Raw genomic sequence first — 14,277 nt, forward strand, 5'->3', positions numbered from 1 at the left:
CTGTGAACATTAACATTTGTATGTAAATATAATATGAAGATTACCATTGAAAAGTATCCATTCCTACTTAATATTGTCCTTTTTTTTGCCCCAATGTGAACTTTCATACATGTCACCATGATCACAGTGTCTTTATCTATATTCCAAAATTCATGTGAACATTCACATTCGTATGTTTTAGTATGAATATTCACATCATGTTTGTATTCAAAATGAAAGTTGAGGCTTGTAGTTGTGTAATTTGATACAATACTGATGTGAACCTTAACATCACTTTTATCACAATGGTATTGAACACAGTGAAAATGTATTCACCATTCAATATTATATGGGTGTGTGAATAATAGAGTTATGCTAGGGATCCCAAATTATCTACTAAATTTTCTACTAAAATTCTCACATAAGTGTGGAACCACACACACGTGGGTTTGTGTGGGTTCCACACCCACGTGAGAGCTTGGGTAGAAATTTTGGTAGATTATTTAGAGTCTATAGCATTTTTCGTAAATAATATTAATACTAATTTACAACACAATGACAAAATTTCATTTCAAATTAATGTGAATATAACGATAGTCAACATCCTAATGCATAGAAACTACCAAAATATAATAACAGTCAATATAAAGTCATGCTTATTTTTTGAGCAATGTTAGAAATCCTAAAAATTCTACCAAATGTCTCACATAGTGTGGGACCCATCCACACCCATATGAGACATTTGGTAGAACTTTTGAGATCTCTAGCATTTTTGTTATTTATTTTTTTTGTGTATAATATATATCAACATTAAAATTAGAGTATAAAAGTTTAAGAAAATAGAGTAAATCAAGAAAAATAATCTCATAAAATAAAAATATAAATACATAAGACCAAGTGCATTATAAATTTTCTTCAAAGAGTTCTTAAATTAGAACAGTTCTAAATGAAATTTATCAAATAAAATCGGGTGCCTCTATTTACACACCACATTTTATCTCAAAGCACACCTTTACTAATTTGATAAATACAAAATTTTCTCAATACACACCACAATCTTCCATCTTTACCCTTATTCACACACCCCACCTACATCTTCTTTCTCTCCCTCCATTCTCTATTTCATCAAAGACGCCAGTGGTGAAGACCCATTCTTCTCAATTCTTTGTTTCATAAAAAATGCCGGTGGAAACAACTCCACATTGGAGATATAATAGGTAAGAATTCTCATTTTGCTTAGATTTGAGGGTTTTATGTACATTTTTTCATTGCCATGAACATTGTATATGAATGTTTGATTTTGCGAACCAGTGACATTGTATATGAAAGTTTGATTTTGAGAACTATTCGACACTGGTCTGTTGAATATTAACCTTTTGTCCGGACTTTATCTGTTGAACAAATTCAATATGTTCGACATTTTACTGTCGAACTTAAGTAAACTATTCAGACTTAGCCTGTCGAACAATTTCAATATGTTCGAAATTTGAGTATCGAACAAAATTGAATAGTCCGGCTCTGTACTTCTAAACGGACTTATTCTTCACTATTTTTTGTTTCATTTTCAGAAATAGACGACCCTTTGCATATTCTACCCACTGTGTATATTTTTGATTATTTCTTTAAGGGTTTTTTTATTTTATTTTTGTCTTAGGGTTTTTGGATTCTTGAGAGAGAAGATACGTAAGTAGCGTTTGAGATACTTGGTGTGTGTTGTATTCATTATTATCTTATATGGTAATTTTATAAAAGATGTGTATCATAACCCTTTGTCTTTTGTGGTCATTTTACATAAAGTTAATATTATAATAAAAATTAAATCAATTAATAATGTGCTTTAAAATAAAAGGCGGTGTGTAAATAGAAGCACCCCGCCAAGAGTTTAGACAGAGCTCAGTAAAAAATGACCATTACTGAGATACTGAGAGATAGAGAATGGAAAACCGATCATGGGTGCTCGACGGAAGAGAAGGATCACCTGATTCGAAGCACCAAGAAAATTAAGAGTAACGTTGACCCAGAAAATGAAGCCATGGTTGAAAGCACAACAATCGATAAGAAATCATGGGAGGAGTTACTCAACCCTAATCCAATGGTTGTCATTACGAATTAGGAGAAATCTTTTCCTACTGAAGGGAACTCAGATGTTGTAACGGTGGAAAATACTGGGGTTGTAAAAGATTTCACGTCCTTCAAGCAAGCATTAATGCGATCGCGTTTCAATGAGAATGGTAATGAAAAGAATTTTGATCCTGATGTGGAGGTGTTATCATCTGATGATGAAGAAACACATACGATAAAATCATCTGAGGCAGAAGATGAGGAAATGGAAGAGGAGAAAGATGGGATCCCTAAGGTTAAACTACCAGCAACTCTTTTGAAAAAGATTAGGGAGCCATGGAAGAAATGTTTGATTGTGACGTTATTAGGAAAAACCATCGACTATAAACTCTTTATGATAAAAATAACAAAGGTTTGGGGTCTCCAAGCTGATTTCAAAGCTCTGGATATAGGGAATGGTTTCTTTATAGTCAAATTTGATTTGATGGATGATTATACCAAAGTTTTCACTGGCGGTCCATGGATAGTGATGGATCACTATGTAACAGTGAGAAAATGGCAACCTGATTTCAAGTCCAATGAAGCCGAAGAAGATACCACAACGATATGGGTAAGGTTTCCTGCCTTACCCATTGAGTACTATAATGAAAAAGCCTTCTTCCATATAGCAAAAGTGCTAGGAGTCCCACTGAAGATAGATATCAATACTGCAATGGCCGTTTGAGGGAAATATGCTCGTGTTTGTGTGGAAATGGACCTCCGAAAGCCATTGATCTCCCAAATATCTATAGGTAAACATGTTTACGGTGTTGAATATGAATACGTGCACTCATTTTGTTTTTCTTGTGGTAAGGTCAGGCACCGGAGGGAGATTTGCAGTAATAGACCAGTACCGGAGGCTACAAAATCAGCTCAAGGGACGATTGGAGAAAACAGCCAAAGACAACAAGAACAACAAAGAGATGAACCTAAACTCTCATCAGTAACACATGGTGGTGAATCTACTCATGAAAAGTATAGGCCATGGATGACTGTATCTAAACATAGAAGGCCGACAAGAGGCCCAGTCATATACAAAGGAAATAATATGCAACAGAAAAATAGATTTGATGCTCTTAATGAAGAAAGTGAGCCAGTTACAAGATACAAAGCCCATATAGGCCGAGGAAAAGAGATTAAAGGTAAGGCCCACTTGGAGATAGGATCCACCCACCATCTTAAGGTATATGAGAGGAGAACTGCATATGACACTACAGTAGATAAGGACAAGCAAAAAGAGGAGATTAGACTGGGGAAGAAAATTGCCACTAACATGGAGATTCAGTATCAAGGGGCAGCGATTGGGGCAGATGAGCAATCTACTAATAGACGTCTAATCGTTCAGGCAGCTCCGAACCAAGTAATCCAGAAATCTGAAATCATCAACCTAACCAAACCTAGCCAACCCAAAAGCTCTATCACAAAATCTCAAGTTCTGCAACATAGAGTTGGCTTCAACAAACCCAAACTTAGAGGTCCATCAAACAAATATGGAAGAGGAAAGGGAGAACTATCCTACGGAGAAACACAATATGACCCAAAACAGAGTGATGGTGTGTCTCACACTAGGGAAATAAGCATATCACCTCGTCACCTCAGAGTGGTGGAACGAAGAAACAAAGTTGAGAATCTAGGCTTGGCGACCAGTGGATGCCAATCAGGAGCTGCATTACATCTCAATGAGCTTGATGAAGTCAATGGCAGAGAATCACCAAGCAATAAGGAGGTATCTAGAACTTGATATCCAGCACCCTCTATGGATTTAATGATCTAGAATTGTCGAGGAGCAGGAAACAAGAAATTCAAAAGAACTTTGAGAGAGCTAGTCCAAATACATAAACCAGTTTTGGTAGTGCTTATGAAGCCTAAAGTGGAATTTAAAGCCATGAGAATGTACTTCAACTGCATGGGATTCAAGGCTTCAACTCATGTGGATCCTATTGGTCATAGTGGAGGTGTTTGGATGATTTGGAATCCTAATGTGGTGAATGTCAAAGTTATGGAGGCCTGTTCCCAACAGATAACAACGATAATATCTAGACAAGACTTCCAAGATTGGGTTCTATCAGCTGTTTATGCAAGTCCTAATTCTAACAAGAGAGATGAGTTATGGGAGCAACTTACAACTATTGCTCAGTCCATGGATAAACCATGGTTAGTTGCTGGTGATTTTAACAATTTCTCCTCTTCAAATAAGAAAATGAGCCTTCAAGGGAGTAATACTTAGAGTATTAATCAAGATCTTAGAAGAGGTAGTAAGTTCAATGATAGACTTAATATATATAAGTTGATGGATTTAGGTTGTGCAGGTCCAAGATTGACATGGTCTAACAATCGAAAAGGTTGGGCTAATACTATGGTTCGTCTGGATAGAGCCTTGTGCAATACTGAATGGCGAATTACATTCCCAGATGGAGCTGCCAGGAATTTACCCCGCACCTATTCAGACCATTCTCCAATGATGGTGCTCACCCAAGGTAAATCTCCCTTTAACCTTGTTTGTAGACCTTTTAAGTTTATAGCTGCCTGGTTAACCCATGAAAACTTTAAATCTATAGTTGAAAATAGTTGGACCAATACTACTTCTTCTCTGAGTGAGAAACTTAATGATCTTGCTCAAGTTGCTAGTACCTGGTGAGAGGGTAATTTTTGGTGAAAATTGGGCCGAGCTATGAGATGGACTTTGTGGCCCAAAGTACGAAGGACTGGGTAAAAAGGGCCGAGAAGTTACTCCGGCCCAAAGAGAGATAAAGTTACTCCGGCCAAAGGAGATGAAGTTACTTCGGCTCAAGAATTGTAAAGCTACTTCGGTCCGGAAGCAACTTGAAGTTAGACCGGTCTTGGAGTTATACCGGTCGTGAATCGTTGGTTCGGTCTAAACCATACCATGAGTTCTACATGGAAAGCCGAGATAGGAAAGAGTATACGGAAGAACCGAACTAAGGATAGTTCGGCCTACTCTGTGGCTCAGCATAGCCAGGTTTATCTCGGTCGTATGGTAGTTCGGCCATGGTGAAAACCATCCCACTTGGTTTAAGCAGTGGGGGGGGGTGTTAAAGGATAAGCATTATCCTATAGGAGTATGAATCCTAGGAGGACTCTGCATGGAGGAATAAAAGTCCTACTGGGATTGTGCCACTCGAAACCTATAAAAGCTCACAAACATCACCTTGGAGGAGGTAACACAACATACAATTTTGCTTCCTGAATACATTGAGCTTTGTCTATTTGTCAAGTTTGCTGACTTAGGCATCGGAGAGGTTTCCGGCGTACACCCGCCGGCTAGCTCACATTTGTGTTTTTCAGGTAACAAAGCGACGTCGTACGGAGGAGCGTGGACTTAGTCAACAGGATTATGCGAGGAGGATTATTTCTTTCCCGTACAATTGGCACCGTCTGTGGGAATAACAGACAGAACAAAACCTCTTGATTAAAGCTTCTCCCATTTACGATCAATGGCACACATTGAAGAATTGCCGCAGTCCGCCGTTGACGGGTTAACTCCAGTTGGGGGCGCAAGGCGTGAAGGATTACCCTCTGTCCCTCCCATGGCGGACTTGGAGCCCCAACGATATAACACCAGGAGGGATACTAGGGGGAGGCGAACTAACAGCCCCCGTCACTCTCGTTCTCAAAGTCCTGACAGGCAAAGGCGGAGGATTGACCCTCAAGCTCTAGAAGATCGCATGAAAGAGCAAGATGAATTAATAAGAAAGATGGCGGCAGACATGGAGGCCTTGAAACGCCAGATGAGGAAAAAAGAAGTGGCGACAAGAGAGGGGCGCAAAAACAAGACGCCCCCTCGCCACTCCGAAAATCGTAGTAAGAATACTACACCCTCACAAGGAGAGAGCAGAAGCCTCAGGACAGGCGACACTCAATCCTGGTCTTCCAGAACTCGTCACTCCAGGTCTGAGAGAACGAGATCTGAAAGATCATACACTGAAGGAAGCACCAGATCTAGACAGACGGAATTACCCAGATCATCCGACTTACGAACCGTGCTCGAAGAGAAAGCACGATGCAAGGAGGATGCCAGGGCGCGGGATCCGCATAGAGTTTCTGCCTTACAGCGGTTGGCTCCTCGGATGCATGAAAGCGTCGAGGTTGGAATGCCAGTACCGCGCCCTGCCTACGAACCAACGGACAAGGCATTAGCAAGGCTACAGACTTTACCGTTTGTTCCGGCGATTGAAAACGCGCCCCTATCATCAGGCTTCCTTCAGCTGAAATTCACTACATATGAAGGGAAGACGGATCCATAACACTTGAGCCACTTTCGCCAAGTCATGGCTGTATACAGGCGAAACGAGGCCTTAATGTGCATACTCTTCCCATAAAGTCTTGGCGACCTAGGCTTGACGTGGTTCGAGAAACTACCAGAAGGCAGCATAGCCTCTTGGGCACAATTGGCAGAAGCCTTCGTGACAAGGTTCCGAACAAACACTAAAACCCCGGTGGAGATCGACCAGCTACTCTCCATTGACATGGGCGATAAAGAGACCCTAAGATCCTACAACAGTCGCTACTGGGAGACATTCAATCAGATTGGGGACTGCCCCACCAATCTCGCCATCGCACAGTATAAAAGAGGCCTTCCAGTTGGGAACAGACTAAGGGACTCGATCACCATGACGCCACCCCTCACTATGGAAGCCCTGATGGAAAGAGTGCATCAGCACATCAGGGTAGAAGAGGATGGCGCACGTGCCAAAGCAAAATCTAGTGCGACCGCAGTACCGGAAAAGAAAACCTTAACAAAGGTCAATACAGTGGATCGTCAGAACAGAAACGGACGTGGCAGACGTGATAACGGAGAAGACCCGGATAAAAGATGGCTAAGAATCTACACTGCCATAACCACAGTGTTCAAGAAACCGATATATCGGATTCTTAACGAAATAAGAGATGAGCCTTTCGTCAAGTGGCCAGCCAAATTAGGGGAAGCTCAGAAGGACTATGACGAAAGATCACGGTGCACGTTCCATAAAGAGAAAGGACACCGCACTGAGAATTGCACACCATTGAGACAACACCTGGAAGAGTTGGTGGCAGCAGGCCACTTGGACAAGTACATTGAAGGAGGGATGCAACCGGCCCCGCAGGATCACAATAACCCCAGCGGGATGCCAGTCGACGCCCCACCTCAGGGCGTTATCAATGTGATACATGGAGTCTTTGAACCTGAGCGTGTATGCGAGCTCAGAGGATCAATCAAAAAGGCTGAACACTTTAGAGAGGTACTAAGTGCCCAACCTGCCATCAAGAAGGGGAAAACAGAGGCAACAAACGTCATGTCTTTTTCGGATAAAGACTTGGATCGAATACACTGTCCACACAATGATGCCCTAGTCGTCACTCTCTGAGTCAAGGATTTTGACGTCAAGCGGATTCTGATTGACCAGGGTAGTTCATGTGAAATCATGTACTACGAAACATTTAAACAACTAAAGCTGCAAGACAAAGACTTGGCGCCTGCCGTATCTCCCCTAATTGGATTCAACTCCATGCCAGAATGGCCCGTCGAAAAAATAATTCTTCCCGTCAGAGTAGGAAGCGTAACAAAACAAGTGGAGTTCTGGGTATTGAAGGTCCCCTCCACTTACAACATCATCCTGGGTAGAACATGGCTGCATGCCATGCAATCGGTGGCGTCATCCTACCACCAAGTAATGCGGTTCCCCAACGACACCGGAATAATTGAAGAAGTCTCTGGAGATCAGATCATGTCAAAGCAATGTTTTGCCACGGTGAATGGCAACCGCGCAGCCAAAGGATACGTTCATTCGGTGGAAGAACCTGAAAGCAATGAACTATTCGTAGATGTCGGCAAAGAGGCTGATCAGAAAGCGGTGGAGGACTTGGTGGAGGTAAAAATAGATGAAAAGAACCCGGATAAGTTCTTCTTGCTCGGCTCATCATTGTCCAGCACTGAGAGATTAGAGGTCTTGGAATTCTTGACCTCTAACATCGAAGTGTTCGCCTGGACGCCCTACGACATGCCAGGCATTGATCCAAACTTCATCAGTCACCAACTCAATGTCCACCCATCCGCCAGGCCAGTCATTCAGCGCACGCGCAGATTGGCACTTTACCATGCCGAAATAGTGGCAGAGGAAGTAGGAAACCTGTTGGAAGCAGGAGCAATTAGAGAAGTGCACTACCCAAGATGGATCTCCAACACAGTCGTAGTGCCAAAGAAAAATGGCAAATGGCGTGTCTGCGTCGACTATAAAACAATCAACAAGGCATGTCCAAAAGACAGCTTTCCTCTACCACGGATAGATCAACTGGTAGACCTAATGGCGGGACACAACCGACTTAGCTTTCTGGATGCATACAGAGGCTACCACCAGATCGCCATGCATGAACCAGACCAAGAGGTCATGTCCTTCACAACTCCAAGAGGACTATACTATTACAAGGTCATGCCCTTTGGCCTGAAGAACGCAGGGGCAACATTCCAACGGATGGTCACCAAGATGTTTGAACCATTGTTAGGCAGAACAATGGAGGCTTACATCGATGATATGGTGGTCAAAAGCAAAGATGAGAATGACCATCTCAAGGACCTAGGAGAGATGTTTGAAATCCTAAAGAAGCACAGGTTGCGCCTCAACGCATCTAAGTGTGCATTCGGAGTAGGATCCGACAAATTCTTGGGCTTCCTGGTGACCAACCGAGGTATAGAAGTAGACCCCTCCCAGATCAAAGCAATCCAAGATTTGGAAAGACCAAACTCAGTAAAAGAAGTGTAGCATCTCACCGGCATGGCAGCTGCACTCAACCGATTCATAAGTAGGTCATCAGACAGACTACGACCATTTTTTCATGCTTTAAAGACCAAGTTTGAGTGGGATGAAGAATGCGACCAAGCCCTGGAAAGCTTGAAGGAATATATGTCTTCCCCACCACTGCTTGTTACCCCAGTACCTGATGAAGAACTCTTCTTATACCTGGCAGTCTCTCAGCACGCAGTTAGCGCAGTGTTGGTTCGTGCAGAAGGAATCCAACACCTGCCCATCTATTATGTCAGCAAGACATTGCTGGGAGCCGAAACAAGGTATTTGCCACTGGAAAAACTGGCATTAGCCTTAATGATGGCCTCCAGGAAATTAGCACACTACTTTTATGCCCACACCATAGTTGTCCTCACAGCTTTTCCACTAAAAGCTTTGTTTGAGAGGGCAAACTTTTCTGGGCGAATTTTTAAGTGGGCAGTAGAGTTGGGACAATTTGACATCAAGTTCCAACCCAGGACCGCAATAAAAGCCCAATCTTTGGCAGACTTTGTCGCAGAATTTACTCCTGGAAGTCATCATATCTGCCCAGTCGACCTAACTGACACAACCGAACTAAGGATGGAAGTTGACGCCAGAATAGCACAACCCCTAGTAGAAGGTACTCAGTCAGACCCTAAGGCAGACCAGACTAAAGATAATAAGGAAGAAACAAACCAAGGTTCACCAACAGTACAATCAGATGGCGAGGGGCAGACAGCAAGCATGGACCTTGAAGAAAATACCATTCTTGACCCCACAACATCATCTGACCCCTCCACTTGCTGGAAGTTGTTCATTGGAGAGATGTGGAAGCTCTTTGTGGATGGAGCATCTAACCGGCATGGTGCAGGACTCGGCATAGTCCTCATCTCACTAGATGGCCTGGTTGTAGAACAAGCAATCAACCTTGGCTTCCCAGCATCAAACAATGAAGCGGAGTACGAAGCGCTTCTCGTAGGACTCAAATCAGCATATTACATGAAGGCCACCGAACTAATGGTCTACAGCGACTCACAGCTGGTGGTAAATCAAATTTCTGGCGACTACGAAGCGAAAGATGATAGGATGGCCAAGTACCAAGAGTTGGTCAGAACAGAGATCAAGAAATTTGAAGTAGTAAGGATAGAACAAATTGGCAGAGAGGAAAACAGCAGAGCAGACGAACTAGCAGGCTTCGCCTCAATGACAGATTCCTCCATACCTCATCCACTACTAATCGACTACTTACCTAGACCAAGTATTGAAGAACCAGAAGCAGAAGAGGTATGTTGCGCAGAACTAGGCCCCTCTTGGATGGATCCCATCATCCTGTTCTTAAAAGACGGCATCCTACCAGAAGAGAAAAAAGAAGCCAACAGAATAAGAGCGAAGTCACAGCGATTTTGGCTCTCCCCATCCTTGGCATTATACAAGAAGTCATTTTCAGGACCTTACCTAAAGTGTGTTCACCCCAGCAAAGTGGAAGCATTCTTATTTGAAATACACGAAGGGGTGTGCGGAAGCCATCAAGGAGGAAGATCGCTAGCTTACAGGGCCATTTCACAAGGATATTAGTGGCCATACATGCAGGCAGACTCGGAGAAATATGTGAAGAAGTGCGAGAAATGCTAGAAATTCGCACACCAAATACATCAACCAGCTAGAGAACTCCTACCATTGACTAGCCCATGGCCTTTTGTAATGTGGGGCTTGGACATAGTAGGACCACTTCCAACAGCACCCGGCGGCAGAAAGTTCTTTCTCGCAGCAACAGACTACTTCACAAAATGGGTGGAAGCAGAAGCTTTGGCATTAATCAAAGAAAAAGATGTGAAGAAGTTCGTTTGGCAGAATATCATCACTCGGTTTGGAGTTAGACCGGTCTTGGAGTTATACCGGTCGCGAATCGTTAGTTCGGTCTAAACCATACCATGAGTTCTACATGGAAAGCCGAGATAGGAAAGAGTATACGGAAGAACCGAACTAAGGATAGTTCGGCCTACTCTGTGGCTCAGTATAGCCAGGTTTATCTCGGTCATATGGTAGTTCGGCCATGGTGAAAACCATCCCACTTGGTTTAAGCAGTGGGGGGGGGGGGTGTTAAAGGATAAGCATTATCCTATAGGAGTATGAATCCTAGGAGGACTCTGCATGGAGGAATAAAAGTCCTACTGGGATTGTGCCACTCGAAACCTATAAAAGCTCACAAACATCACCTTGGAGGAGGTAACACAACATACAATTTTGCTTCCTGAATACATTAAGCTTTGTCTATTTGTCAAGTTTGCTGACTTAGGCATCGGAGAGGTTTCAGGCACACACCCGCCGGCTAGCTCACGTTTGTGTTTTTCAGGTAACAAAGCGACGTCGTACGGAGGAGCGTGGACTTAGTCAACAGGATTATACGAGGAGGATTATTTCTTTCCCGTACACCTGGAATAAAGAGATTTTTGGTAATATTTTTAGAAGGAAGAGATGGTTACTTGGGAGGATCGAAGGGATCCAGAAATCCCAAGCTACCAACTATTTCCATAATCTTCACCGTCTGGAACTTGAGCTTATTGAGCAATATAATCATGTGTTGTATCAAGAAGAACTCTTGTGGTTCCAAAAGTCTAGAGCCAAGTGGATAACTCAAGGTGAAAGAAATACCAAATACTTTCACCTTACTACCTTGGCTAAAAGAAGAAAGAGAAAGATTGAGATACTCAAGAATGATAATGGGATGTGGGTGGATCAACCTGAACAATTGAAAGTGTTGATCACCAATTACTTTATGAATCTTTTTGGGTATACCCCTTCCATTTTCTCTACTAATTGGAGTAACTTGGTGAGCTGCAAGCTAAACCAGGTTGATAATGCTGCTCTTACTAATGTCATTACTAATGAGGAAGTGTGGAATGCTGTTAAGAATATCAATGCCTTTAAAGCTCCTAGGAGGGATAGGTTTCAGGCTGTGTTTTACCATACTTATTGGTCCATTGTTGGTGCTTCTGTGTGTGATTTTGTTAAAAATTGTTTTCTTCAAAATCATATTCCCAGAGATGTGAATAAAACTCTTATTGCCTTGATCCCCAAAATTGATAACCCTGAGAGTGTGAAACAATTTAGGCCTATTGGCCTTTGCAATGTTTTTTATAAAATTATTTCAAAAATCATTGTTAATAGATTAAGGCCCCTCTTAAGCAAGATTGTTAGACCTAACCAAAGCAGCTTCATTCCTGGAAAGAATACTAGTGATAATATAATCATTACTCAAGAAATTATTCACTCTCTCAACAAAAAAAAAAAAGGTAAGAAGGGGGGTTTGGTTTTTAAAATTGATTTGGAAAAAGCTTATGATAATCTCTTTTGGGATTTTTTAAAACAAACTTTGGAGGAGTTTAATTTTGATCATAATTTTATTGAGCTTATTATGTGTTGTGTGACCACTGTTAGTACTACTGTTATCTGGGATGGTGTCTCACTTCAGGAATTCACTCCCTCCAGAGGGCTGAGACAAGGGGACCCCTTGTCTCCTTACCTGTTTGTGCTTTGTCTAGAGAGGTTATCGAATATGATTAGTTTTCAAACTGATCATAAAGCTTGGAAAGGGATGGAGACTTCCAGAAGAGGGCGCAAACTCCCCCATCTTTTCTTTGCTAATGACTTAATGCTTTTTGGGTAGGCTACTACATCCAATTGTAGTACTATCATGAAGGTCATAGATGAGTTTTGTGATATTTCTGGCCTGAAAATCAATCATCATAAGTTTAAACTCTTTGTCTCCCCTAATATTGATAGGAAGAGTGCTAAAGAGATGAGTACCAAGTGTGGCATCCCTCTTACTTCTGATTTAGGGCAATACTTGGGTGTCCCTATCATCCATGGTAGAGTTAACAGAGGTATTTTCACCCACATTTTAGATAAGATGCAAAGGAGGTTGACAGGGTGGAACACTCATACTCTATCCATGGTTGGTAGAGCCACTCTAATCCAATCTGTGGCTTCTGCTATACTTGCCTATGCTATGCAGACTATGCTCTTACCAGCTAAGGTTTGTAATGAAATTGATAGTATGAATAGAAACTTTCTCTGGGGGGACACTCCGGAAAAGAAGAAAATTCATCTTGTCAATTGGAATATTGTGTGTAAAATGAAAAAAACTGGTGGTCTGGGGATTTAAAAAGCTAGGGATCAAAACCTTGCTTTGATCTCTAAGTTGGGTTGGAATTCGATTAGCCATAGAGACAGTCTGTAGTGTGAGGTTTTGAGACATAAATACTTAAACAATACTTCCTTCTTTGACCAGCAAAAAAGTAGGGATGCTTCATATATTTGGAGAGGCATCATAAGCACCAGACCTTTCTTAAGGAAAGGTGTTAAGTGGAACATTAGTGATGGCAAGTTTGTGAATGCTTGGAAAGATTGGTGGTACGGAAACTGTTCCTTTCAGGACACTGTTTCTGGCACTATGCAATCTAATATTATTGATGCTATTCACATTTCCACTCTGAGAGAGTTGCTGGGGGCAGATGAGAATTGGGATGATATTCTGATTAAAGATAAATTCCCTCATCCACTGGCTACTATTATCCTGGGGACTCCACCCTCTGGAAACAATGGGATAGATACTCCAATTTGGAAGGGATCTCCTGGTAGGGAATTCACTGTTTCTTTTGTGTATGAAATGCTTCAGGACAATGAGGACAAGGCAGATGACTGGTCTTGGGTGTGGAAACTAAGATTACCACAGAAACTAAAAGGTTTCTTATGGACTGTTCTCCATGGAAAACTGCTCACAAATCAAATGAGATTGAAGAGAGGATTGACTGATACTCCTCACTGTCTTAGATGCAATGGGGTTGAGGATATGAATCATTTATTTAAAGAATGTTATATAGCAAAGGAAGTGTGGCTCACTATTTTTGATAAACAATGGTACATAGATATGATAAGGAGACCTTGGATGGATTGGCTCATGAGGAATGCAAAAAGTAAAAATTATTATAATGCACAGCTCTCTTGGTTTACTGTTTTTGTGGTGGCTCTATGGAAAATTTGGAAAAACAGAAATGGATTTGTATTTGAAAGAAAATCTATTAGTAACCAAGAGAGTGCAAAATTTATTTTCGATTACTCTCGAGAAATCCATCAAGCTTTCCTCCAGTTTGTACCACAATCCAGACCCTCATGTAGACTAATCAAATGGTGTTTCCCACCTGTAAGAAGGCTGAAACTAAACACTGATGGCAGTAGGAAAACTGGAGAATATGGAGGCTTTGGTGGGTTGATCCGGGATGAACGAGGAGCTTGGGTGTGTGGATATTATGGACGTTTGCAACTTGGAACTAGCCTTGAAGCTGAATTATGGGCTCTATACAAGGGACTCATCGTGATCCTACAAAAAGGCATGAACAATGTTATCATTGAATCAGATGCAATGCAGGTGGTATAA

The 14,277-nt window shown here is 41.9% G+C and overlaps 1 protein-coding gene across 1 annotated transcript; it reads left to right on the top strand.

Annotated features, from left to right (window-relative positions):
* The first annotated feature begins 3,964 nt into the window (after positions 1–3,964).
* Positions 3,965–14,277, top strand: LOC114294059 (uncharacterized). The gene is made up of 7 exons (XM_082918660.1): positions 3,965–4,295; positions 4,380–4,556; positions 4,638–4,713; positions 11,310–12,133; positions 12,313–12,386; positions 12,508–12,876; positions 13,132–14,277. The coding sequence occupies exons 1-7, from the start codon at positions 3,965–3,967 to the stop codon at positions 14,275–14,277; spliced, it is 2,997 nt and encodes a 998-aa protein (XP_082774786.1).

This window comes from Camellia sinensis, chromosome 1, assembly GCF_055761805.1.
Source record: "Camellia sinensis isolate YWXY chromosome 1, ASM5576180v1, whole genome shotgun sequence".
Classification (NCBI taxonomy): domain Eukaryota; kingdom Viridiplantae; phylum Streptophyta; class Magnoliopsida; order Ericales; family Theaceae; genus Camellia; species Camellia sinensis.

Coding starts and splice junctions, on each gene's coding strand:
- LOC114294059 (XM_082918660.1), top strand. CDS start 3,965: ATGAGAATGTACTTCAACTGCATGGGATTCAAGGCTTCAACTCATGTG. Junction 4,296..4,379: donor GAAAATGAGCCTTCAAGGGA/GTAATACTTAGA, acceptor TGATGGATTTAG/GTTGTGCAGGTCCAAGATTG. Junction 4,714..11,309: donor GCTCAAGTTGCTAGTACCTG/GTGAGAGGGTAA, acceptor TATTTTTAGAAG/GAAGAGATGGTTACTTGGGA.